This window comes from Ursus maritimus, unplaced genomic scaffold (genome assembly GCF_017311325.1).
Source record: "Ursus maritimus isolate PB19 unplaced genomic scaffold, ASM1731132v1 scaffold_25, whole genome shotgun sequence".
Taxonomy (NCBI): Eukaryota; Metazoa; Chordata; class Mammalia; order Carnivora; family Ursidae; genus Ursus; species Ursus maritimus.
This window is the reverse complement of record NW_024425008.1, coordinates 24,997,895-25,024,063: the sequence shown is the minus strand read 5'-3', so window position 1 is coordinate 25,024,063 and position 26,169 is coordinate 24,997,895. Positions and strand designations below refer to the sequence as shown.

The 26,169-nt window shown below is 45.2% G+C and overlaps 1 protein-coding gene across 1 annotated transcript; it reads left to right on the top strand.

The window, feature by feature from the left end:
* Positions 1-3,303: 3,303 nt before the first annotated feature.
* On the top strand, positions 3,304-25,219 carry BATF (basic leucine zipper ATF-like transcription factor). Its single transcript, XM_008699519.2, has 3 exons — positions 3,304-3,611; positions 5,877-5,981; positions 24,663-25,219. Exons 1-3 carry the CDS (start codon positions 3,549-3,551, stop codon positions 24,870-24,872), a joined length of 378 nt encoding a protein of 125 aa, XP_008697741.2. The 5' UTR covers positions 3,304-3,548; the 3' UTR covers positions 24,873-25,219.
* Positions 25,220-26,169: the final 950 nt, after the last annotated feature.

Genomic DNA, 26,169 nt, shown 5'->3' with positions numbered 1-26,169 from the left:
GTGGAGTTCTCCAGAATAATCTCAGAAGGATGCCAGTATCCCAAGCCTTGCTACGACCTCTCAGATACAGATAAAACATAAAAACTAAATGTAAAAATATTGACAATGTAAAAAGCTTAAAATCATGCATGGCTTGATTTTACAAAACCCCACGTATTGTTTCAGGTACATGTTTAGACATGGCTCGAGCATAGAGAAACGCGTGGGGATATTCAGACCATATTCTGGAAAATGATTACCCTTGGGTGGGGAGGGAATGAGGTTAGGAAGGGATGCACAGTACAGGGGTCTTCGGCTCTATTCATTATTTATTTCTTAAGCTTAATGGTGGCTACACAAGTGTCTAGTCTTTATCTTAAATATGTAAAAATAATTCATAATCAGTATTATTGAAAAAGACCATCTTTCCATGTAAGAGATAGCTTTTCATTTTTCTCTTCTTTAGTCTCTGTTAAATATTAAATCCAAATATTGATTTGGAACCACAGAAACAAGCAATCATTCATTCAACAAGTATTTACTACTGAAAGATAGACGGCTCAAAGAGCAAAGAACTTCATCTGAATGTTGTAACATTGTAAATAACCTTGGTTTTTTGACTACTTCCCCTTCTTTCTATAAGGGCAGGGGCTCTGTCTTATTCCTATGTATGATTTCTGCTACATAATAGGTATTAATAAATGTTAAAGTAAATGGAATAAAGCACAAATATGACAGGTTTTATCCTTACAGAGTTTTCCATACACTAAGGGTGGAGAAAAGATCTAGGATAAGTCAGGTCATGAGAAGTGGCCTAAGTCCGAGCAAAGTTCTACGGGAATTCATTCATACACTTACAACTATTTATCAGGAGCCTACTAGGCCCTGGGCGTGCGATCGTCAACAAGACAGACACAGTCATCGGTTTTTACATCGCTCACTTCTTACCACCTTCGTCACTACTCCGCTGGTCTACGCCACCATCTTTATGATCATAACCACCCAATGCTGTAATCCTGACTAGTCTCCCTACCTCCACTGCGTTCCTCTACAGTAAAATCTCAACTGCATCCAGAAAGATCTCATTAAAACCCAAGTTAGAGCTCGTCACTCCTCTGCTCTAAAAACTTCAGTGGCTCCTCACCTGTGGGGGATTTGGCCACGAGTCCTTAAATCTCTTTTCAAGAGGTGAAGTCCATTTCTCAAACCCCTGAGTCTGGGCCGGCTTTGGGATTTTCTTTGTCCGGTAGAATGTGCCAATTCTGAGCCCAGGCCTCAGGAGGTTTTGAACACCTCTGTGCTTACTCTTGGAATCCTGCAACTGCTAGATAAACAAGCCTGTTGGGGGGGATGAGAGGCCACGTGGAGCAGAGCTGACCCAGGCAAGGCCGCCAAATTATTAGCCAACCTATTGGCTGTCTGAGGACACAGAGCCCAGCCTCGCCCAGCCTTTCCCAGAAGAACCTTCCAGATGACCCACAGACTCACAAGCTAAATAAATGGCCGTTGGAAGCCATTGAACTTTTTTGTGGTTTGTTGGGCAGCAAACGCAAACTGATTCACCATCTCGTTCAGGGAAAAAGTCAAAGCACTAACTGTATCTCCTGTATGCAGAACACTGCCTGGTGCGTGGTAGGGGCTCAGCAAACATTTGTCGAATTAAACTCATAAATGGAGCTAACAGTCTAATGAGGGAAACAGGGAAAACAAACTAAGTAAATAAACTAGTAAAATAATGACAAAATTTGAGAAGTGCTATGAAGGACACAGGCAGTGGCTGGGGTAGAGACCCACGGAGCGGAAGCAGGAAGGTGGTATTCCTGAGGCTCCCTATCTCTTTCAGGATAAAAGCCAAAATCTTGATCATGGCCTCTGAGACCCTACACCACCTGGTCCTGATACCGGCCACCTTCATCTTCTGCTATTCCTCTAACACACCAAACACTTACGCCTCAGGTCCTTGCCAGAATGTTCCCTCCCTTAAGTCACTGCTCAGATGCCCCCCTTTCAGGAAGGTCTTCCTGACCACCCTGTAGACATAACAACTCACTGACCCCCAGAATTTTCTAACCTCCCCTCCCTTTCTTCTTCTCCACAGCACTTGTCACCAGCTGGGTGTATCATATGTTAACTTTTGTTTGCTGTCTGCCTCCTCCCCTCAACTATAACTTCCAGGAGGGAAGGGATTTTGTTTTGCTCAATATACCCTCAGGACAATATTGCCTTAGGGCAGAAATCCAGCCAGTGGATACAAAATCCTTTAGGCGCCAGGCTTCCTATCAATCCTAAGACCAACAAGGCAAGCATTGGGCTTTGAGCCATACTGGGAATCAAGCAAGGGCTTTTTAAAAAGCCAAAATACCCAGGTGAGTGTGGCATTGCTTATTGAGAACTCTACAAATGTGCTCACACAAGACTAAACACTACAAGTAACACCTGTCTTTAGAGCCCTGTTTTACTGTCTGCTAGGGGCACTCTAATCCATGCTACTATTTGCTTCTGGAAACAGCCCTGAGAGGCAGGCAGGGCAGATTTTATCACTCTGCACTTACAGATGGAGGTCGAGGGGCACCGAGCTCTGGTGAGCTACCCCAGGCCACAGGCATTCTGGTAAAGTCAGAATGCAAATTCCAGTTGGTGTGACTCCAAGTACAGTGCTCATTTCACTGTTTCTTACTGTTCTTCCATTCTGGCTTTGACCCGGTGACCTTCTGGAATCATTAAGATTCAAAGCCAGTCTTGAGCTCCTAGAAGACCCTCAGCATGACAGGCTTCCCTTCCCTAAAGACAGCATGCCACGGAGAGGCGTAGGCGATGAACAGACGGTTGGGACATCCACTCCAGAGCCTGCCCGTGGCTTTCAGATCTCCCCGGGGCCTCTTCTGTGCGGTAGTCAGGCGAGGACCAGGCTGCCTGGGGGGGCGAGGAAGGCCTACCACGGGGCAGGATGGGCGGCTGCTTTCGGGTAAAAACCAGAAAGAAATCCCAGTCTGCTTTATTTTGGTTTAAAAATCAAGTCGGCTGACAATGGAAACTCTTTCCCTGCTGCCCTCTCCTTTCTGCCCATGTTGACAGGAGACGGACTTGCTAATTCGGGCTGGGGTTTTTCCCTGCCCGGGCTGTTTTTCTCTTTTATCTTCATCAATTGAAGAGAGCTGTTCTGCCTTTCAAACAGTCGGAAGGTATCTGGGGTTTTGTGTATTTTTTTTCTTCCTTTCATATAATTCTGTGGGTCTTTTCCCAGATATGTATTTTTTTCTCAAATTAACTTCTAACTTGTTTAAGTTTCCGCCCATGTGACTTCCAGTGTGAGTTACCAGAAACCACAAGAGAGAGAGAGAGCGCGCACGAGCCCCAAAGCGAGCGACATGTCCCAGTGGGGAGGAGTGCCTCTGCACCCCAGAGTGAGGAGGACGCAGGGGTCAGAGGTGGCTGCAGGGCGGGGAGAGGAGGGAGCTGTGCAGGGGACTGAGCTGGTGGCCCGGGAGCCGTCAGGAAGGGAGGCCGGCTGGTGACCAGAGAGCCCAGAGGCGCCTGGGGCTGTGTGGAGAGCCCGGAAGATTGCAGCCATGCCTCACAGCTCCGACAGCAGCGACTCCAGCTTCAGCCGCTCTCCTCCCCCCGGCAAACAGGTAGACTCCCCCTTCCCCCCTGCAGCCCACCTGCTCATTCTCCGGGGAGGGAGGGCCGGGGACGCCGGCCTGTGCAGGGAGCCGAGGAGCGAGGGAGTGGCTGGTGGCAGGAGCCCCCTGTCACACTTACGACGTGGTCTTTGCGACTAAGCTGCACCTGTTGGCGGGGACCCTGCTCCTGCACCCATTCCCCCAAAGCCCCTTTCCCTCTCTGCTCCCAACGGGGCCCCTGCCACCGCCTCCCCTGGGTCCCCACCCCACGAAGCTTTCTAGGAAGCCAGGAGGAGAACGGGCGACAAAGAACCCTGGTCTCCCAAAGGAAAGGGTGGACCTTTGTCCATGGCAGGAGGAAGGTGGGGGGCACGGCTTGCAGAGGCTGCTGGGAGGCAGCCATCAGGGCAAGAGAGGGAAGTGGCAGGGAAAAGCAAAGAAGAAAAAACAGCAAGCGAGAGGAGGAAGCCCGGCCAGCCCAGAAGACTCTACCTCATCGACTGGGGCACTGCCCCGGCTGCTAGCACGGCCAGCAGAGAGGGAGGCAGGAGCTGCCACCAAAGCCTCTTTTCCCTGTGGCTTCTGGACAGGAGGAAGGAATCAGGAGGCCGCACTGGAACTTGCTGGAGACACTCGCCAGTAGCTCAGCTCAGCTCTGGGGAAAACAGAGCGATTGAGGTAGAGAGTCTGGGAGTGTTTGGAATCTAGACTGTGGCATCCAAGTCAAAAGTGTTCAGCTTGGGGCTTTTGCCAAAAAAACCCAAAAAACAAGAAACGGGGCACCCTGCCTGCCCCCAAGGTTCTGGAGCTTTCTCTTCAGCCCATTCTTTGACATCCCTCTCCAGAGAAAGACTTCTTCATTCTCACCCAATACAGCAAGGGATTAACATTTCTTCTCCAACTCCAACATTCTTTCCTTAGCACAGATATCCAAGAGGAATTTCAAGATGCTGCAGCCGAAATAAAAGTATATAAACAGATAATACAGCATCTGTCATACTGCACAGAAGAGCAGCAGGTTGGGAGAAATCCTAGGGGAGACCTCTAGAGGGCAAACAGTCCAGTCGTCCGTTCCAGATGCTATCACGGTGGCTCAGGCTGCCTGGAAGTTCTGTACTCTTCTTAGGAAGGAAATTACTCATGGCTTCCATGGTAACCTGGTTCCCCATGCCCCTTGGAGAAGAGCACTTCCTTCCCATCTAACACGATGCCCTCCTACTGCAATGGCCTGGAAGTGTTGGGCACACTGGTGAGACCTATGCTTGCTGAGCATGGAGTCTTGCCCCAGGAACAGTGCCCCTGGATCCCGTGTGGGTGTGAGAGGGAACAGGGCAGGGGTTGTGGAAGGGTTTTACTTAGACTCCTATACTCATTCTGCAGTATCTGGGGGAAGAGCTGGAGCTAACCTCTCTGCCCAAGTAGGGGACGTGTCCATCTCTACATAGAGAACATATACTTAGAGGACACCCAGAGGTCTTCTTGTCCTAAGCACCCATCACTACCTGCCACAGCCAGGGAATTGCCACCATTAAAGCTCCAGTTTGTATTAGGCATTGTGCTCAGGGCCACGGGGAATGTCAAGGTCACTGAACATAATGAAGGCAATGCAGGAGAAAAAGAGGTAGATGTGGGATGGGGACCTCAGCCCAGAGATGTGGCAGAAGACACATGGGTACAAATCAGTGAGGGGCGGGAAGTGGCTTGGAAAGGCATCAGAAGATGGAAGGCCCTGGAATACTGTAGGCTCCTGGGCCAGCGCTTTGAGCCTCAGTTTCCTCACATACAGGACAGAAACAATAATACCGACTTCACAGAACTGAGGAATGAAACAAGAGCACCTCTAAAAAAGCACTTGCACAGAAGTTGGCACATAGTAGGTGCTCAGCAAAGTTTTGAAAAAAAAAATCGCAAGAAAATTCTAGGCCAAAAAGTGAGAAAGTGAGGGTGGAGCAGCCCTGAAGAGAGGGGAGGCGATAAAACACACTTCATCGCCTTAACCATTTTTTTCCAAATACAGCCCTATCGAGGCCCCAGGGTCTTTTTCCTCTTCCTGTAGCTTTTGGCCAAAATAGCTATAGGGACTTAAGGGAGCGTGACAGTGTGGGGAAGAGTTCTCTTTGGGGCTAAGCCTTTTGGTAAGCAGGGGGTGAAGGGGCAAATGAAAAGATGAAGAAATGGAAGAATGGACGGACGGATACCAAACCACACGAGAACGTGCTTTAACTCAGAAGAGAGGAGCACACTCACCTAATTCCCATCATCTCTGCTTCCCAGGACTCATCCGATGATGTGAGAAAAGTTCAGAGAAGGGAGAAAAATCGCATTGCTGCCCAGAAGAGCCGACAAAGGCAGACACAGAAAGCTGACACGCTGCACTTGGTGAGTGTTCAGACCTTTCTTCATCCTTTTGAGTCTTAGGCTTTGCTCCCCACCACCCATGGATGCTTGGACCACAGCTTTGAGTCTGCCTGCATGGGGATGTTTGTGGGCAGTGGGGGTAAGCGGAAGGGTAGGGCTGTGGGGTGCGGTGCAGAGGAGAGGTTCTCCTCTGGGTGTATTGAGAAGATTTAGTAGCAAAGAATGAGCCAGGGAGCTGAAAAAGAAATGCACCCTCTTCCTGACCTTCTGAGGGCATGAGATGTAAACGAGTTGAGCTTGTGAAGGAGGGAGGCTGGGTGGAAGCAGTACTGTCTGCTCAGAGATGGGGGAGCCAGAGAGAGCTCTAGCCCTCTGGAGCCTAGAGAGCAGAAGGCAGGACTGTCTTTGGGAAGAATTTAGAAGGCGTCAAGCACTTTGGGGGAGACCATGATCCCAGTGTTAGGATAGCCCGTGGTCCCAGCCCCTAGGAGGCCAGTTGGCAGCCGCCCCGGGCCCTGCATTTGGAACAAGGAGGTCCATAGGGTGCTGCAACTTACTCCTCTTTCCAGAACATCTTTAAGATTTTATTTTGAAATATCTTTCATGATATCCCAAGGGGTCTGTGAAAGATGCGGTTTCAAGTGGACCTATCTGGGATGGTCCCTATTCTGGTTGAGTTGCTTCCAGTCTCAAACTTTCTAGAGAAGGGCTTGACCCCTGGCTTGAGCAGGAGCCTTGGGTAATGCTGAACCGCTCGTCCACTGGGGGACCAAGGCCCTGGGCAACGTTCCTGACTTCTGGCTGCATGCTTCCCAGAGCAGTGCTTCCTCCTTGTCTCCCATATCTTACCGCTTAGCCCTCCTCATCCCGTCCCTTCATTTGGTCCTTGGTCAACCAACTCTTACTTCACTGGCTCCTTCCTTTTCCATCCCCTCGCCCTTTCCTCTAGCAACCCCGCCTTCCTGTCCTTCCTCCTGAACTATTCCCGAACCTCTCACATTTTAGTCATTCATTTCAATGGTAAAGGGCAATTGGTACCCAAAATAAGTATGCTTGTGTTTATTGGAAAGATTACCATGGCAATCAGCAAGTTAGAATAGTTGTTTTAATTTTATCAAGAAAGAGTAAGATGTTTTAGCGGGAGAAAGAGATGCTCCTTTTAGCTTTGTAATGAAGCAGGGAACGGTCTGCACCAACATCTCTAACTGGATGCTGTGTTTTATTAGAAATGTATTCAGCATATCTTCCATTGCGTTCCGACATAGTTTTAAGTTCATAAATATTTGTTGAATTGAAGAAAAGGAATGAATGGACACCAAATTCTTTCTTCTTTTTGAAAATTATGATCAGCTGCCTAAATGTTAAGCTGTCGGTGACCCTGCTACTTAGATGTTCTCCGTGATTTCATTATGGTTTAGGGTGTTAACACACTCCAGTTTACAATTGGAAGCTTGAAAATCTATGATTACTCACTTGTTTCTATCAGAGTCTGATTCTAATTCAATATTCTTTAGAGCAAGCAAATAAATAAAAATTGGAAAGGATAAAACCTTCCTTTTTGTTTAAGTGGACAACGTCTTGAGACTGTAAAACTGCTATGAGCTTTATAAGTTTGTAGTATTTTTTTTAAAAAAAGGAGTTAGAAATTAAGGGTAGTTCAGTGGCTTTGCAGTCAGAAGTACAGGGTTCGAATCCTAGTCCTGCAACTTGCTATCTGTGTGACAGATCTTAGAGACGTTCGACCTCCCTCAGACCCAGTTTCCCTTTCTATGAAATGGGAAATGACAGTAACTACGTTATAGAGATAGCCCATGTAAAAAGCTTGACGCAGTGCCTGCCATATAATACTAAAAAAATGTAAGTATAATAAGAGTAATTTTAATCATAGTTATTATAGAAGCAAGATAAATAATCACAACTGGGGCACCTGGGTGGCTCGGTCTTCTAAGCATCAGACTCTTGATTTCAGCTCAAGTCATGATCTCAAGGTCATGAGATCGAGCCCATCAATGGGCTCTGTGCTCAGTGGTGAATCTGCTTCTCTTCTTCTCCCTCTCCCTCTGCCCCTCCCTCTGCTTGTGTGTGTGCTCTCTCTCAAAATGAATAAATTAACATATCTTTTAAAAAGATCACAACTAAAATTTTATATATATATAAAATTCTCTCTCTCTCTCTCTATATATATATCTCAAAATCTCAGGGCTGAGAGATTTCTTAAAGGCTGGAAAGTTCAGACACACTTCTGATGCTTCAGATTCCTTTGCACATTCTCCCCCCCACCCCGAAATGGTCCCCAGTGTATGCCTGCTCACTTCCAATGACAGAGAGCTCCTTTCCTCCTGATATAAGCAGAGGAGTCATCCCTATCTTGAGCTGCCCTATTCTTTGCCTGTAAATTCAACCCACTGGTCTTTGTTCAAGCCCAGGGAGACATATCAATGAGGGTACATATATGTTTCTTTGCTGTGGCAAGGTTTTCAGTGGATTCAGCTGTCTCTTTCTCTCTCTGTAAGACAAGAGTTAGAACCAGAAGATTTGGCCCATCTTGGTTATACTAGCCATAACTAGATGGAGATGATCTCTGGGGCTTGGAATGCATGGAGACCCGATCATGCAGTCACCACGTCCACCACCACACCTCCAGCCTCAGTCTCTAGAACGTTCCCATCTTCCGCACTCCTTTCTTTTGAGCACCACGGCATTCATCTTCACTTTTTGTCCTGCGATTAGGTCACATTGGTTTACACAGCTAGCCTGGGGGTTGCAGCCAATGCAGCTTGTTTCTTGACTTCGGGTAAAAGCTTTTGGCAGCAACATACAAATCTGCCACCATCAAACAGAGGGTTTGGCTGTGGTCTGAAATGTTCATTTCCTTTCAGACGTAACCACCTATCTTCTCCATCCATTATCCTCTTAATTATGTTTGTGATTCAGGTAGAAAATCTTCTGGTTTACCACTAGCATTCTGAGGGTTGAGTGCTTGGTTTACCCTTGACTCCACGCTTGGCTCCGCATGTCGAGGTTCTGGAACCATTCTCTGGCCCTTGGACATAGCCGTAGGACCCATCTACCAATATTTTAAAGACCAACTACTGAGAGTACTGTATCAAAGAAGGGCCATGTTTGTACTACTGTGCTAGCTTCATACGCTGGGGTAATGTTGTTTTCTCAGTTTCAGCTTTGTCACTATTGTTGCTCTTAAAATACCAAAAGCATTACTTCATTTCTCCAGTGAGAGTGTGGGGTACTTACTGTTTAACATTTTCAGTATCTAGCCTATAAATGGTTTACACAAAACACTGTACACTGATTGCTTTTAAAAAGCAGAGTAGGAAAGGAGCCTCTTTCCACAATTGTTTAATCTTATGCCAACTTTATAACATCCTTGGCATTGACTACCCCTCACATAAACTGAATCAGGTGCTTCTTTTCATAATCATGATATCAACAGAGTCCATATTCTGTTTTAATTCTCTTTTGTTGGGTGTTTCACACAAGCCCCTACTACACTTATTTCCTTCCCTCCCACACACGACTATAAAATCTGTTAGGCACAGTAAATGCATTGATTAAGAAGGAGAAAGGCATATTATTTTTTATGAAAATTTTATTTTTTAAAGTTTTTATTTAAGTTCCAGTTTGTGAACATACTGGACCAGTTCATGTCCAAAAGACATCAGTAGCTAATAAGGGGATCCAAGATAATCAGCTGAAAAATTAATTTTTTAAAAGATTTTATTTATTTATTTATTTATTTATTTATTTATTTATTTATGTGACAAAGAGACAGCCAACGAGAGAGGGAACACAGCAGGGGAGTGGGAGAGGAAGAAGAAGGCTCCCATCGGAGGAGCCTGATGTGGGACTCGATCCCGGAACGCCGGGATCACGCCCTGAGCTGAAGGCAGACGCTTAACGACTGCGCCACCCAGGCGCCCCTCAGCTGAAAAACTGTTAAAAATAATAAGGGAATCCTGTCAGCTTTCAAAGTTAACACAAAACATAATAACTTTCCTATATGTAAACCATAACCAATTAGAAAATTTAATGGGAGGAAAGATTCCATTTATAATAGCAACACTGGCGAATGGAAGGAAGGAATACATTTAACAAAAAATATGCAGGCCTTAATTTTTAAAAACTTTTAATCACTTCTAAGTGATTTCAAAAACACTCAAATAAGTGGACAGATACACCTTATGTAAAAATAGCAATTTTCCATAATCCATAAATTTAACTTAATGTAATCCCAATAAAAACCCAAGACAACTTTCTGGAAGCTAGAGGAGACTTAGATTAGTTATTCTAAGTTCTTAGTGAAGAACAACCGCCTGACAATTTCCAGGAAAATTAGAGGAGGGTAATTAAAGAAGATTAGCTGAACAAGATGTTAAAGTGAATTATAAGTATAGAAATCAAAACAATGTGGAAAAGACAGAGCATTTGGATAGAACAGAATACAGAAAAAGACCCCAAAGCAAACTGAAATTTAGGATCCAAATGCATATGTCAAGTCCTAAAAATAAGACACAAACACAAGAACAAATGCAAAGTGATGATGGTGGCATTTCAAACCAGTGAAGGAAAGCTAAAGTATTCAACAAATAGAGTTGGGACAACTGGCTAGCCGTTTTGGGAGGAAGAAACTAGAGTCTTCATTTCTCATACAACATGCACACAGATTAAATGCAAAAAAAGAATACTAAAGAAATTTGGGGGAAAAAAGAGCACTGAAAAATTATTTTGGAATGAAGACTTTCGCAGATAAAGTACAAAACCCTGAAACCATAAAGGAAAAAAAAACCTGATATATATTACCTTTATACATAAAAAGTGAAAATTTCTATATAGCTCAAAATACTATATTCAAAGTCAAAGGCAAATGACAGGTTGGGGAAATATCTGCAAGTCATATGACCAAAAAAGGGCATATTTACTTTATATGTGAAAGCTCTTATGAATAAGAAAATGGTTAACAACCCAAAAGAAAAATGAGCAATGATTACGAATGGGCAATTTACAGAAAGAGAGAAATAAATATTAAATAAATATGGAAAAGATTCTAGGCCTCACTTAGGGAAATGACAATTAAAGCAACAGTGAGATTCCCTGCCAGACAAGCAAAGACAAAAAATGTTGCTAATATGGGATGTCGCCAAGACAATGGAGAACCAGGCACCCCCACACACTATTAGCAGGAGTATGTGGGTTCAACTCCATTAGAAGGCAATTTAACCATGGCCATCAAAATTATAAGTGCACCTTGTAACTTGGCAATTTTACATCTAGAAGTCTATTTACAAATGTACATACAGATTACACAATTATGTACATGTGAAGATAATCATTGCTGCATTATTTGTTATGGTAAAGACTGGAAACAAGCTAAATATCCATGGATAAGGAACTAATTACATAAACTATAGTAGTCCATCCAGGGGAATACAATGGAGTTGTTAAAATAAGTTACATCTGAATGTATTCATCTGAAAAGATTATCAAGCTTCTATACTCAAGTGAAAAAGGTGTGAACATGGTACATAGTTTGCTCCCATGTATGTTTTTAATTTTAAAAAAAGTATCTGTGCATATGTGTATGAACTTAAAATTTTTCAAATAGGTTAATATTTCAAAAGATTAATATTTATATCTGAAAAGTAGGACAAAAGATCTAAAGCAGAAGAGGGATACTTTGCAGTTTCTTCCTTTTTTATATAGTTTGGATGTTTTCATCATGTGCTTTTGTTTTTATAACGTAGATACTTACCTTCTCAACATCAATCATTACTACATATGCATTAGGATGATTTCTAATTTTGATTTTAAACATTGAATAGTCTTCCTCTATGACATTTTATCTCTTGCACATTCTACCTAAATATCTCAGTCCTTTGGGAGAACCAACTGTCAGTTGAGGTTTGTAATGAGTGACCCTAAAGTCTACAGTACTAGATAAGCCACTACAAGGAATGGCAAATCAATGTCACTTCTGTGGCCAGCCTGGTTGATTACAGTGGCTCGAAGGATTTTGAGTCAGTGTCCTAGGTCAGTGGGAAAGAGAGTTGAGATCAGCTGAGAAGCTTGGTTCATGAAAAGGCTAAAAGTAGAAGAGATGGTGGGCAGACAGTGATATTAGCCCAGAGCTATGCCTTTGACAAGTCAGATCTGGCCTCAAGAATGGAACTGGCAGCAAGGTGGAGTAACAGGGCTAAATCTGAAAGCTGGAACTTGGGTACTGCCTTAGCTGGGGGAGGGAAAGGTGCTTTCCTGGGGCTGGCTCCTGAAGGAGTCTCATACTAGTCTAAAAAAATAAAAAACATTTACAGGTTCCAGGATGTATTTTAATGCCATATATAACAAATGTCAGGAGTATAAATTATGCATGAAGTGAAGCTTAAAGCTGTAAATAAGTTATTTACAATCAGAGGAAAATTGAGTAATGGAGGAAACTCAGCTCAGCAAAGATGTCAACCCCCTGGGCCTCCTTAGAATGACACTATTGTTCTTGGTCTTCTGGGGAAGCCTGGAAGAGAAAGCTGTTTGTGGTCCTTTTTCACTCCTGCAGTTCTTCTTTTTCTCCCTGGGAGACCATGCCATGAGATTTATTGGCATAGAAAAGGCATAGGTCAAAAACAAAAAACACAGAAGGAATGTTCTGGCTAGTTCCACCCTTAAGCAATTCAGTGAAAATCAGTGAACCATCTATGTAGAAGAGGCATTTGTCTTGGGCCTCTGTTGCTATACATTTCTTTTTAATTAAAAACATATTAATTAAATACATGACTATGTACCGGGCCCTGTGCGTTAAGTGCTCGACCTATAGTTATCTCATTTAATCTGCACAAAAGCCTTGTTTTATAATTTTTGTATTAGGTTAAGAAACTTGCCCAAGGTCACACAGCTTGTACGTAGGTCTGACCGACTTTAGAGCCCATCTCCCTAACCACCACGCAGACTGCCTCTTCCTTCTGACTCTCATGAAAATATATTCATCTTCCCTGATAATCCTCCTTGAGTCTCTGCCTGACTTTACTTTTTGTTCTTTAAGCAACATCCTCCAAAATTCATACTTGTTCCTTCTCCATCATTAGGCCTCGTCAAGAAATTAAAGTCTCTATGCGGTGGATCAATATATCCATTGAAGCCCTTTTTAACGAAAGCTGTGCGGCAGTAAATATTAACATCTCATATGAGACCATTCTTTGGCACGGCAATTCCACTTATAAGAGTTTGAAGGAAAAAGTGATGCACAAAGAGGTTCAGTTCATCAGGAGCTGTAAGCACTTTGTCGATACTATAAAATTGAACAGATGCCCAATAATCAGTGACTAAGCATATTATGACACATTCAGACACTAGAATTTTATGCTGCCACTAAAAATGACCATGCAGATCTGTATCACTGAAAAACGTCAATGACATAGCACTGAAAACACGCAGAGTATAATCCCGTTAATGTACAATTTGTGGGTTTGGGCATGTTTGCATGCATAAAGAAATATCTGGAAAGATATTCTCCAAAATGCCATAGTGGTTCTTTCTAAGTGGTTGAGTTTTGAGTAGCGTCCCTTACCCTAGTATTTTTCTATATATTTTTTTATTGTGATGAATGTGTACTGTTTTAAAAATCAGAACAACAAAATAGTAGATTATTTTCATCTGGGAAAGAAAAACTGGTCAAGGCAATGCACCACCCCTAAATGCTTGTACCCCTGAGGATGAGTCAGTGTGGTTAAGTTTGGGAGGCATATTTGAAAGGAGGCCAGGTCCACACCAGTCCTGACATTTATAAAGAATTTCTGTTCAAATGAGATTACAGGTCCCGGGTCACAAACTGACGGTGCCCCTTCAAGCAGGAGTCTTCACAAAGCTGCCATCAGCAGCACCCGAAAGTCCTTCTCCTGAAAAGAATGGGAGTCTCACCAAAAAGTCCTGTTCCAAGCTGCTGGGGGATTTTCTTAGCTTCCTCTGTAGGACTCAGTCTGGCACCTTGTTTCCTGGGGGCATAGATTGTTTCCAGAGGACAGAGTCCCCTTCAGATTGTGGGGTATCTATAGAGAGTCTCATTATGAGTCCACACGGTAGCTTGGAAGGGGGGGGTAACAATAATTACGGTCATATTCCCTTGTTTATAAGATCACAGAATTAAAAGAAAACTCAGACGTACTGTAGACTAACCTGCCAGGTAACCAGTGGGGACACCAAGGTCTTTCTCAGGTTGCCGAAAAACCCAAACCTCTTGCCTGCCCACAATTTGCTTTTGTTTTGTACCACTTTGTTGAACAGGGCTTTGCTTTGCAGATGGTGTTTCTTTTACATGTCCCTTTGCAAAAAGTAAGCCAAGAAGCAAGCCATTAACCAGAAGGTCTGAATGACCTAGACAATCTTTAGTAATACAACCCCAGCATATACAGCAAAAGAAAGAGAGTCCAAGATTAAGAGGGGCTGAAGTTTAAATGTCCCTTTATTTTAAAAAGGTCTTAAAGTTGTAATCCAAAATTAAAAAGATAATAATACATCGGGGAACATATTTTCATCAAATTAAATAAATGCAGATTTCATATTTATACCGTAGAAAGAACATCCTTTTTAAGAAAAAACATCAAGACTCCAATAGGTAAGTGGGCAGAAGCTATGAACAGAAAGCTTATGTAACGTTTTTCCTACCAAAATGAAAATAACCCAATTTTCTATTCTGATTGTGAAAATGATACACACTAAGAGTTGCTCAACCTTGGCACTATTGACATTTTGAGTTGCACCATTCTTTGTTGGGGGAGGGGGGTGTCCTGTGCACTGTAAAATATAAAATCTACACTCTAAATGCCAGGAGCAGCGGCTCACCCCACAGTTGTGATGGTGAAAAATATTTCCAGACCTTGTCAAATGTCCCCTGGGGGGGCAAAATGGTCCCTGGTTGAGGATGTTGTACTAGGGAACAGACACATAGAGAATTCTTCCTCCTTGGTAATCAATAAGTTGTAACATTACAATGAAATTAAGAAGCCTGGGGTGCCTGGGTGGCTCAGTCAGTTAAGTGTCTGCTTTCAGCTCAGGTCATGATCACGGGGGTCCTGGGATCAAGCCCCACATCAGGCTCCCTGCTCAGCAGGGAGTCTTCCTCTCCGTCTCCCTCTACCCCTCCCCCATTTGTGCGTGCTCTCTCTCCCTCTCAAATTAATATATAAAATCTTTAAAAAAAAGAAAATAAGAACTTTTCAAAAGTCTAATTGGCAAAATAAATTATTAAAAATTATAGTGCCTAAATGTCAATATAATGTAATGTAAAGTGTAGTAAAATTGACATATGTGTTCACTGCTGGTGACACTGTATATCTTAGGTGACTCTTTTATAGCAATACAACCATGAATTGGAAGACTGGTCGTGCCCTTTGCCCCACTAATCTCACTTCTACAGATTTATCCTAGAAAATAATTGAATAAAACCCAGTACAGATCAAGATGTTCATTGCAGCATTGCTGATAACGACCAAAATTTCCAACATCAAAAAACCATTTTGGGTAAATTGTGGATCTTCCATTTGATGACATAGCCATTAAAACTGATAATTATGGTGATGATGTAGATGTGACAAAGTTATGACAAAGCAAAACTCATATTGTATTTACAATGATTGAAATTTTATAAAAATAAGTATGTGTTTCTTAAAAGGGACAAGACGGCAACACGTGCAAATGAAAACGGTTGTGTTAAAAGTACTAGGATCATGGGTGGGTATGATCTCTTTTTTAAATATCTTAAATGTAGCTATACTGTATATATATATATTTTAAAGATTTTATTTATTTATTTGACAGAGATAGAGACAGCCAGCGAGAGAGGGAACACAAACAGGGGGAGTGGGAGAGGAAGAAGCAGGCTCATAGCGGAGGAGCCTGATGCGGGGCTCGATCCCAGAACGCCGGGATCACGCCCTGAGCCGAAGGCAGACGCTTAACCGCTGTGCCACCCAGGCGCCCCTATACTGTATATTTTTTATTTAAGAACGAGAAAATGGTCAGATAGAGATCTGAGTGAACTCAGGAGGACATGAGGACAAGGGCAGAGATGATACCATTGAGGTAGAATTTGGGGGTCGGGTTTTAGTAAATCTTACCATTTATCCAAATGGGAACATTTCTGGAAGTGAAAAGAGCACTAGTAAGAATGACACCAGGACAATAGGTATGGACTGGGACTGTCCCAGTCCATATCTCATCACCCTTGGTTTAGGGAAACCAAGGCGGATGATCTGAAGCTCCTCTAAAGTAGGATATTTATTCAAAAGTAGGATAAAGTTCAGAGCCAAGCAGAGTGGACAAGATGCCTAGGGCCAAAATGCAGTTTCCTACGACTGAGGATCCTCTAACCAAAATGTTTTCTGGGTACTCAGCTGGTACCAGTACCCAGAAAACATTTTGGTTAGAGGTGGGGCAGTCCAGAAAATTCTAAAAACAAAGGCCATTTTCCCAGTACTAGATCCAATGTTAGCAGGGATGATTCATCCACTTAACAAATATATATTAGCCTCCTATGTGCCAGGTATGGTTTATTCCAGGCACTGGGAATACAGCAGGGACAAGACCGAGTCCCTGAATTCATGGACCTGACGTTCAGCTGGAAGTCACACTGGAAAACAGGGAAATAATTGAACAGACTAATCACACCAAATGAAGAGTACTTCAAATAAAGTCAGAGTGCAATGTGGAATGTGGCTAAGGGACGGGGTGGGGACGGTGATCAAGGAAGATCTGTTTCAGACACTGACATTGAGATCAAATGCTGAGAGAAGGAGACTGGGAAGATCTGGGGAAAGGGTGTGCTCAGCAGAGCCTTGAGGCCAAACTACGTGTGGCCAGTCAAGGGTCGAAAGATCCTTGTGGAACGGGGCCTCTGAGAGCATGAGGAGGAGCTCAGGAACAGGGGTGACGGAGCTGCAGGGAGCAGGAACCAGGTGGGAGTGGGACAGTGGGGGTGGGTCAACAAAACTAATTCAGATCTGCCTGGTGACTATATCTGAACCTAAACTCTGATCTACAAAGTGGGAAGCAGTAGCACCTCACTGGGCTGTTCGAGTTAAACGACAGAGCAAATATAAAAACAGCAATATTGCACTTGTTATGTTTTGTTTTGTTTTGCATTGAGGAGGGGGTTATATTTATTCATTCATTTGAATGCGAAGTGCTTGGCATTTTCCTATAAATCAATCAGATGAAGATATCAGATGTATTATTATATACGAAAACATATGCCCTTTTTTCCAGTTGTTTATAAAAACTTTAAGAGCGCTAACCGTTTCACTGGACTGGCTTTTCACCACCACTGGTCAAGTCTCGTTCATTTGATATGGATGGGAAAGTCAAGTTTCAGCTCAGGAAACCATATGCAGGGTTCTTAAAATGCTGTTAATTCTGCTACTCCCACCCATAGCTTCAGTTTGGGGAACAAAGTGGGATTCATTCATTCATTCATTCATTCATTCATTCATTCAACAGAGAGAGAGAGAGAGATAGCAAAAGAGGGAACACAAACAGGGGGAGTGGGAGAGGAAGAAGCAGGCTTCCCACTGAGCAGGGAGCCTGATGCGGGGCTTGATCCCAGGACCCTGGGATCATGACCTGAGCCGAAGGCAGACGCTTAATGATTGAACCACGCAGGTGCCCCAAGAGTGGGCCTTTTTCAAACAGTGAATCTCTTATATTCATTTGTAACTATATAAAGTAGAAGCTATAAAAGCTATTAAAGTCTTGGTTAAACACTCCATTGGAAGTTTCATGGACATCACAAATTTACCTAGATGACTCTTCATATGCAGGGTTTGGTAAGTTATTAGAGTCCAAGTTGGCAGTCAAGCAACATGATTTTATTGAATGCTTACTATGTGCCAGGCACTGTCCTAGTCAATAATGACAAAACAGTGAAGACAGTGATAGACCCTCACAGAGCTCAACAATCTGAAGGGTAACTAGTTTGATAAAGTTATCATTCATGAGATCCTAATAGATACCCTACTTCCTGCTTTTCCATCATAAAAATGAACTGTTCTGGGCTACTTCAAATTGTTTTCACCAAATATAACAGCAGTGTGATAATGAGGCACTTTCCCTTCAACAAGGCAGTTACTTTCAGAAGATTTTTTTGACTTAGAAACATTCTCCCACTTCTCTGAAGTTATTTGTATTATATTTATGTTATTTATCCTATATATTATAAAATAAAAAATATTTAATAAAACAAATATAAATATATAAATTTAATAAAATTAAACATTGCCTATATTTATATCCTTATATATGTATTAATTTTTTATTTAAAGTCAACTTAGGTAACATATACTGCATTATTAGTTTTGGGGTAGAATTTAGTGGTTCATCAGTTGCATACAACACCCAGTGCTCATTATGTCAAATGCCCTCCATAATGCCCATCACCCAATTACCCCATCCCCCCACCCACCTTCCCTCCAGCAACCCTGTTTGTTTCCTAGAGTTAAGAGTCTCTTATGGTTTGTCTCCTTCTCTGTTTTCATCTTATTTAATTTTTCCATCCCTTCCCCTATGATCCTCTGTTTTGTTTCCTAAATTCCGCATATGAGTGAAATCATATGGCACTTGTCTTTCTCTGACTGACTTATTTCACTTAGCATAATACTCTCTAGTTTCATCCACGTCATTGCAAGTAACAAACTTTCATTCTTTTTGATGGCTCAGTAATTGTCCATTGTATACACACCACATCTTCTTTATCCATTCTTCTGTCAATGGACATACATATTTTTCAGAGGAATCAGCTATGAACATGATTCATTAAGCTCACCTGCAAAGTATTTTAAAGTCTCAATGCCTGAGACCCACTCCAGGACAATCAAAGTGGAACCTCTCACAGGGGTGAATTCAGGAATTAAGATTTTTTGAAGCACTTCAGGTGACTTCAGTGTGCGGCCAGGTGCATGTGGTAAAATGTGTGGAGTGAGTTTGGGACAATTATGGGGGTATATATACCTAGACACCGTCTCCAGAGGCCTGGCAGGCTTAACAAACAAACAAACAAACAAACAAACAAACTTAATTCAAACTTTTGTATTCGTGGCAATTACTAGTTGTTTGTTTTTTGAAATTGGGCTTGCTAGTGATAGATAACCTTTCTAACTTGAGATGTCAGTCAGGATTGCATGCAGCTACACGTAATAGAAGGACTATCAAACAGGCATCACAAAGTCACAGTTTATCTTTCTCATATCACAGGGAATTCAGAAGTGGACAGACCAGGGCTAATGCAAGAATGTCATCAAAGAACCAGGCTAGTTCTCTCTGTGCGCAGGTATCCTCGGTATGTGGCTTTCATCCTTGAGCCTGCAAGTTAGCTGCTGGACCTCCAGGCATCAGTCTGTGTTGAGGGAGAGTGGCTTTTGTCCTGGAAAGGCTTTGTCTTTTTAATTGGAAAGGGAAGCTCCACCCCCAGGTACTTCAACTTACATCTTATTGGTCAGAATCTATCACATGGGCTTGCCTAGCTGCAAGAGAAGCTGAGCATTTGATAAATTCTTTCTCTAGCTCTCTAGAGGAAAGCAAGGAGAAGGAGTTTAGGATGGCAAGAAAGTAAAGATTTCTCCAGAATCAGACTTGTTCATTTTTTTTTAAAGATTTTATTTATTTATTTGTCAGAAAGAGAGAGAGCGAGTGAGAGAGCACACACAAACAGGGGGAGCAGCAGGCAGAGGGAGAAGCAGACTCCCTGCTCAGCAGGGACTGGATGAGGGACTGGATCCCAGGACCCTAGGATTATGACCTGAGCTGAAAGTAGATGCTTAACTGACTGAGCCACCCAGGCGTCCCAGACTTGTTCATTATTCAGTGCAAAGACCTGTTGCTTAATGATTCCTCTTCTCTCCTCATTGGGTGGGGAACAGGAGTTGGGGCTAATTTCCCCAGGACTGGTGAAAGGGGTAGGCATAGATCCTACCAGGGCTTGGGAAATGTCCAACTTCTCCAGCAATGGTGGGCTCCACCCTTTATCTGCGTTTGATGGATTGGTAACTGCTGGAGATTGAACGTAGCTAGGTGTGAGAGATAAGCTTCACTCACTATTCTCGTGTTTAAGTGTAGGTGAGAGCTAAAAGGTCACCCAATCAATAAATGGCTTCATGTTCTGTTGAGGAGGAACACACAGGGACTATTTTCACTCTTCTGGAAACCATGATTAGAATATTCAAGGAGAAGGTCAAAGCACTAAACCAGAGCTGGCAGGAAGGAGGACCAAAGCCCTGCTCAGAATGCCCGGAGAGCCCCTGCCAGAGCCTTGGGCCAGAGCCTGTCCTTGGCCTTGGTCCTAACTGGCTTCCCTGTGGGTAAGGGAACTGTCTGGGGATTCCCCATCATTCAAGAGCTCTTCGAGTGACCCCCTTTCAGCCCCTCCAGTAGGGAATTTCCCAGAATGTTCCCACACCCCCATGAAGCCTCTTCCTTAACCACCCCCAAACTGCTTATAATTCATGATAGGGTTGGCATTAAGTAACTTCAGAGGTGAGGGTGAACTGTGAACATTATCGTCTGGATCTGCAAGAGCTGGGAAAAGAGGGAAGATGAAATTGGAAAGCCAACAGGGCTGAGGCCTCACAGGAGATAATTACCAAACAGCATAAGATTTAAGCAAATGTCAAAGACAAGAAAATGCGGTGGGCACAGACGCTGAAGCCGGACTGAATCATTCAAGTCATGGTGCTGCCACTTACATGGGTGACCTTGAACAGGTTACTTAACTTCCCTGTACTTTCAGGTTGTCCTATTCTGTAAGATGTGGATAATCATATTATCTACCACATAGGGTTGTTGCAAAGATTAAATATAATGATAACTGTAAAATACTTAAAAGAGTGATTGACACATGGCAGCATTCAATAGATGTTAAGTCAAGCTAGACTATTCTTTTAAACATTTGGTTTCCACTAATTTTTCTTAACATAAATTGAGTCTACAACCCTCTGCCCCCAACAACCTTCTCCCTGACACGCACACGCCTTCCTAACAAGTAGGGGTTAAAGGCTAATACGCTCAGGTGTTTAGTTTGGAATCTGAAATATTTGAGAGTTGAGGAGGGCTTGGAGATTTTCTAAGCTAATGGTTCCTTCTAATGTTTTTCAATGTTCACTGCGCATTAGAATCCCCTGGGAGCCCCCAATGCCAGGCCGCACCCCAGACTGCTTAAATCAGAGTCAGGCACCAGTTTTGGTAAAGCTCCCCCCACCCCCAGCGGATCCCACTGATCCCAATGTGCGGCCAAGGTTGAGAATCATTGTTGTGGTCCACTGTTCCTATTCTAACAGGAACTGGGGCTCAGAGAGGGGAAAGCAAGTCACAGAGGCTCACCTAGCCAGGACCCCGGTCCCCAGTTACTGCTGATGGAGCCCACCGTTGTTGTGTGACCTAGACCTCACTCTGCATGTGGAGGAAGGCCTGGCCTTGGTGAGCCCTCTAAAAGAGTAGCTGGACAGAAGATTCCCTCCCAGCTCTGGGCAGGAGGCAGATGATCAGCTCTGTGATTGGAAGAGTGTGACCAACTCAGGGTTCCAGTGTGGTGTTTAAAGATCACCAAAATCGAGACCCAGTGTTCTCTTGGGAAACCATAGGGCAGCCAAGGACTTCTTAGTGATCTCTGAAGACCTTTGGTCACTTAAGTTACCAGTCTCTCAGGGGAAGCACTGGGTATGCCAGAAGGACAATGGGGCTGAAGATGGGGAGCCTCGAGCCAAACTCTGCTCTGCCCCTATGTGGTTATGGGGCTTTGGGTCAATCGCTAAAGTGTCTGGATGTCTGAGAAAATCAATGTCTTGAGGCGAATTCCGAAGCCCTCTCTCCCAGCAGCTGTTGCCTACCAGCCTGTGATCGTTTGGAGGGGTATTTGGGGTAGGTTTGTCCCAGGGTCTCAGTTGGCCTCATTTGGAAAGTGGGGATAATGGTAAGGGCTGGCCTCCCATGTCCATCTCAGGGGGTTACCGTGAGGAGCCTGAAGGATCGAAAGGAATTCTGAAAAGTGGAAAGCAGGTCACACGGAAGCCCGAATCCTGGCTCACCACTCCCCTACTGTAGCAGAGGACTCTGAGTGTGAGAGGCCCTTATTTCCTTCCCAAACATTCCTCTCCCCTCCCCCGCTCGCTGAGCCCTAGATTTCCAGCCGCCACTGGGAAGTGAAGAGAAGTCAGGGGATGTGGTCATTGTACCTGTGAGTAATTTTAGCTGCTCCCATGGCCGCCTCGGCCAATTGTCCCCGTGTGAGTCCCTTCCAGGGCATGACTGCCCCCGGGAGGGTCAGAGTGGACTGAGCAGTGGTGGGGGGGGGGGCATGTTGGGAGGAGGCCCCAGATGAGCCACTTCCTCCTGCAAGGGAAGTCAAACTCTTCCTCTTGCCAGTGTCTGGCTGGCCGCATGTCCCCTGGGCTGCCAGGGCTCGTTTCTCTGGGGCCCTAGCAGGAAGCCATCTTGCTTCCCAAGGTAAAGACTTGTTTCTTGTCACAGGAGGTTGTTTTCTGGTTAGCGGCAGCCATGGTTGTGAAGCCCCTCCTGGAGCTCTGGGATCTGCAAGCCAGGGGGGTGGGGAGAGAGAGCTTCAGAGAGAGCTCAGCAGAGCTTGCCTGGGGAGGAAGAACCTGCTGTCACTTCCCGAAAGCTGGGCCTGCCTCTAGGCGGGGAGAAGGTCAGAGCGGTTGGTCCCTGTGGCCCGCCCACCCCACCCCTCCCTTCTGCCTCGGGGTTTGCCCAGGCGCTTCAGAGACAGAATTTACAGTAAACGTTGTCACCAGTGGAAACTCTCAGAGGGGGTGAGGAAAAGGGCTAGAGGAAGGGGCCAGGACTCCCGGCCCCCAGTTCCCGTCTTAAAACCACCCCCCCACCCAGTCTCATGGGTTGCTTTATCTTACCTTTCGGTAAAGAGGGGATGCCCTGCCGCTGGGATGTGCCTGGAAACAACCAAATGGTAAGCTAAGGGAGCCAGCCACACCTTGCAGAAGAAGAAGCCAGTGCCTCTGACTCCACCGTCGTGGGTCTGAGTGTCCCACCCACCCCCGCCCCGTTTTAGAGATGGGGGTTTCCTTTGTACTGACCTAGGCACATTTTCTAGCTTAAAGCCACACACAGGAAATGCCAGGCTGGGGCTGAGCATGCTCGCATCAGTCCTTCAGGCCAGGATGGAAGCTGGCCTGATGGGTAAGGCCACAGTCATACGCTCCTCTACCACTTAAAAAAGAACGCTGGGGTTCACTGATGAGGGCAGTTGGCAGCGTTCCTAGCTCTCTCATTGGACCACAGCTCATGCTCCTGATGGGGTTATGTAAGACACCTCTTAAATGACAAGTTATTTTACGTCTGCTCACTGCCCGCCATGGTTTTGAGTCAACTGCTAATCCAGCATTCCATGTCATCAGCCAGTCAATCAACAGACATTTGAGTTCATACTATGTGCCAGGCACTTAACAGGCACTTCGTACGTGCTTGATGAATTAAAAACCAATGTAATATTGTGTTTAACTTGTGTTCTCAAACTTGCCTGCTCATTAAAAGGACCTGGGGCACTTGCTAAAAATTCAGTGAATTCCCAGATTTCACCCGAAATCCCAAACCCACCGAGTTCAGATCTCTAGATTTCAAGAACAGCCTGAAACTCTAATAAGCCCTCCAACTAATTCTAATGCTGTGGCAAGTTCGGGAAATGCTGACCTACGTCAAACAAAACTAGAGAAATTAAGGCCTGGAAGCCACCTCAGGTTGCTTTTGGAACTGAAGTGTGATTTTTTTGCCTCTCCAATGCCATTTTCCCTTCCTCTGCGGCACCAGTGATTAGATTAGACAATCTATTTGATTGACTCAAAGAATGTGAACCTTCAAATCACATTGGAAATGCAAGTCCCCTAGAGAGCATTGTTTTCCACTAAACGCTAATTACCAGAGTGGAATTGTTGATTAATTAATGATGTGATCAGTAATCAGCACACTTTGACCCATAGTTTGCCTGGTTCGCGTGTATCTGATGGTGCTTCTAAGCAACAGGGGAAAGGTGTTTCTGGAAAAAAAGCACATACACATGAGTGGAACACACCCAGAGTGCTGTAAACCAGGCTCTCAAGTGAGCAGAATGGAGTGGAATCGAATTTTGTGGTGGATTTTGACCATTTGGTTTTATAGAGACCCTAGAGTTCTAGAATCTGGTTAAGCAGACAGTTAACCATGGACTCCGTAGGACTAAAAGCAGACACTGGGAACATTTGGAGAACTCATGGTATAACATCAAGTGGAAAAGCATGAAATTAGTATAAGCTGTTCTCTCAAACTCTTTTCCATTTTTTCAGGCTCTCACCTGCCAGCCAGTCTCCCTTAACATTCACGTGCCACCCTCAACCCACATACACACTCGCAGAGACTCACGTTCACACGCGCACAAAGGAGCGCACTCCCACGCATTCCCGCGTGCGCCTCTATTAGGTGGGATCAGACGAAACTGCCATCCTTAGAGGTCAGACACCCGCAATTTTATGGGTTCAACCTTGTATCTATGCACACACACTCACCTATGACACACACAGAACCATGCACACAGGTGCAGAAAAGTGCGCCGGTGCCCTTCTCCGTGCCTGTGCAGGTGAGAACCAAATCTGAACTCCTCCTGCCCCCCCCCTTGACACTCATCTCCGATGCCGACCTTTCTCCTCACAGGAGAGTGAAGATCTCGAGAAGCAGAACGCGGCTCTGCGCAAGGAGATCAAGCAGCTCACAGAAGAGATGAAGTATTTCACGTCGGTGCTGAGCAGCCACGAGCCCCTGTGCTCGGTGCTGGCCGCCAGCACGCCCTCGCCCCCCGACGTGGTATACAGTGCTCACGCCTTCCACCAGCCTCACGTCAGCTCGCCTCGCTTCCAGCCCTGACTTTCCAGGGGTGGGGGGGGACGGGACGGAGCCCCCCGCCCCCAGCTGCCCTGGCAGGCCTCGGGAGGGGCACACAGACTGTGGCCAGGCTGCCCTCGCCCCTCAGGGCCCTCCCTCCATCCGGACACCCGGAGGCAGAGGCCTGGACAAGGATTGAGCACAAGACTGGAGCAGCCGGGGGCGTGTGAGGCCACCCAGCAGCGTGGCCGCCCGTCAGCGTGCGCTGAGCCCCCATGCGGATGGGAGGCCCGATCCAGAGTTCAATCAAACGCGATGCCCAAGTCCCATGGCAGAGAGGGAGGAGGGCAGGGTGGGGTTATTTTTCTAAATAAATTTCTTAAAAGAAACCAGTGTGGCAAACAGTTTTCCTCTTTTACACAGTTCCTTGAACCCCTGAGTTCTGGGGGGTTGGCGCCTTCTTTTGTCCTTGGTCTCAAGAGCCCTTCAGGCTCTGGAGATTGCTAATACCTCTTCTTGTCCATGGTTTGTTCATCTATTTGGGAAGCTGGGTCTTTTCAACACATCTTCAATCCTCCCTATAGGCATCTTCTTGGTTTCCTCCCCCAGTCACCTCACGATGACCTCCCACTTTCCATTCCTCGCCACCTCATACTTCCTGGATTGTCAGCAGGCCATGCTCCAGACAGGGAGAAGGACCAGTGCCAGATGCCATTCAGAGGAAGGGGCATTAGGGATGATACTACCACCTATACGATGACACTCACTCAGCTCCACCCAGCCAGCCCGCCCTGGACACTGTGTCCCAGGCCCCGAGCAAGGCGTTTCAGTAACACAGCGGCCACACGAAGAAGGCGCTGCCTCCTGCTCTCACAAGGCAGCATGTGGCTTGTGTCCATGGGGACTTTCCTGCCAACGGGCCTGCACGTCCTGTTAAAGACCCTACCTCCCTTGGGAAGCTGTGACAAGGCACACACGACTTGGCCTGTCTCCAGTGGGCTCCACAGGCTGCCATTTGGAGCCCAGTTTGAGGGCAGCAGGGCCTCGTCAACACAGGCTTGTCTTCCAGCCTTCAGATTCACTAGTTGGGGCAGAGCCTGAACCCAGTACGTTCTGGTTCCCCTGCCCCAATGTCCACCTGCTCCTCACAGGTCCCTAGACCGTGTGCCCACTGGCCTGCACAGCACACACAGCCTCACCCAATGGCGGGGGTGCCCACACTCACAGCCTCCACTGGGTCAGCCGGGGACAAAAGTGACAGGGAGGTGTCTGGTTCAGCCCCTTCAGCAGCTGCCTCAAATTCATCCCTTGGTCCTTCAGAGGGACTGCCCCTGTCCGT

Coding starts and splice junctions, on each gene's coding strand:
- BATF (XM_008699519.2), top strand. CDS start 3,549: ATGCCTCACAGCTCCGACAGCAGCGACTCCAGCTTCAGCCGCTCTCCT. Junction 3,612..5,876: donor CTCCTCCCCCCGGCAAACAG/GTAGACTCCCCC, acceptor TCTGCTTCCCAG/GACTCATCCGATGATGTGAG. Junction 5,982..24,662: donor AAGCTGACACGCTGCACTTG/GTGAGTGTTCAG, acceptor TTCTCCTCACAG/GAGAGTGAAGATCTCGAGAA.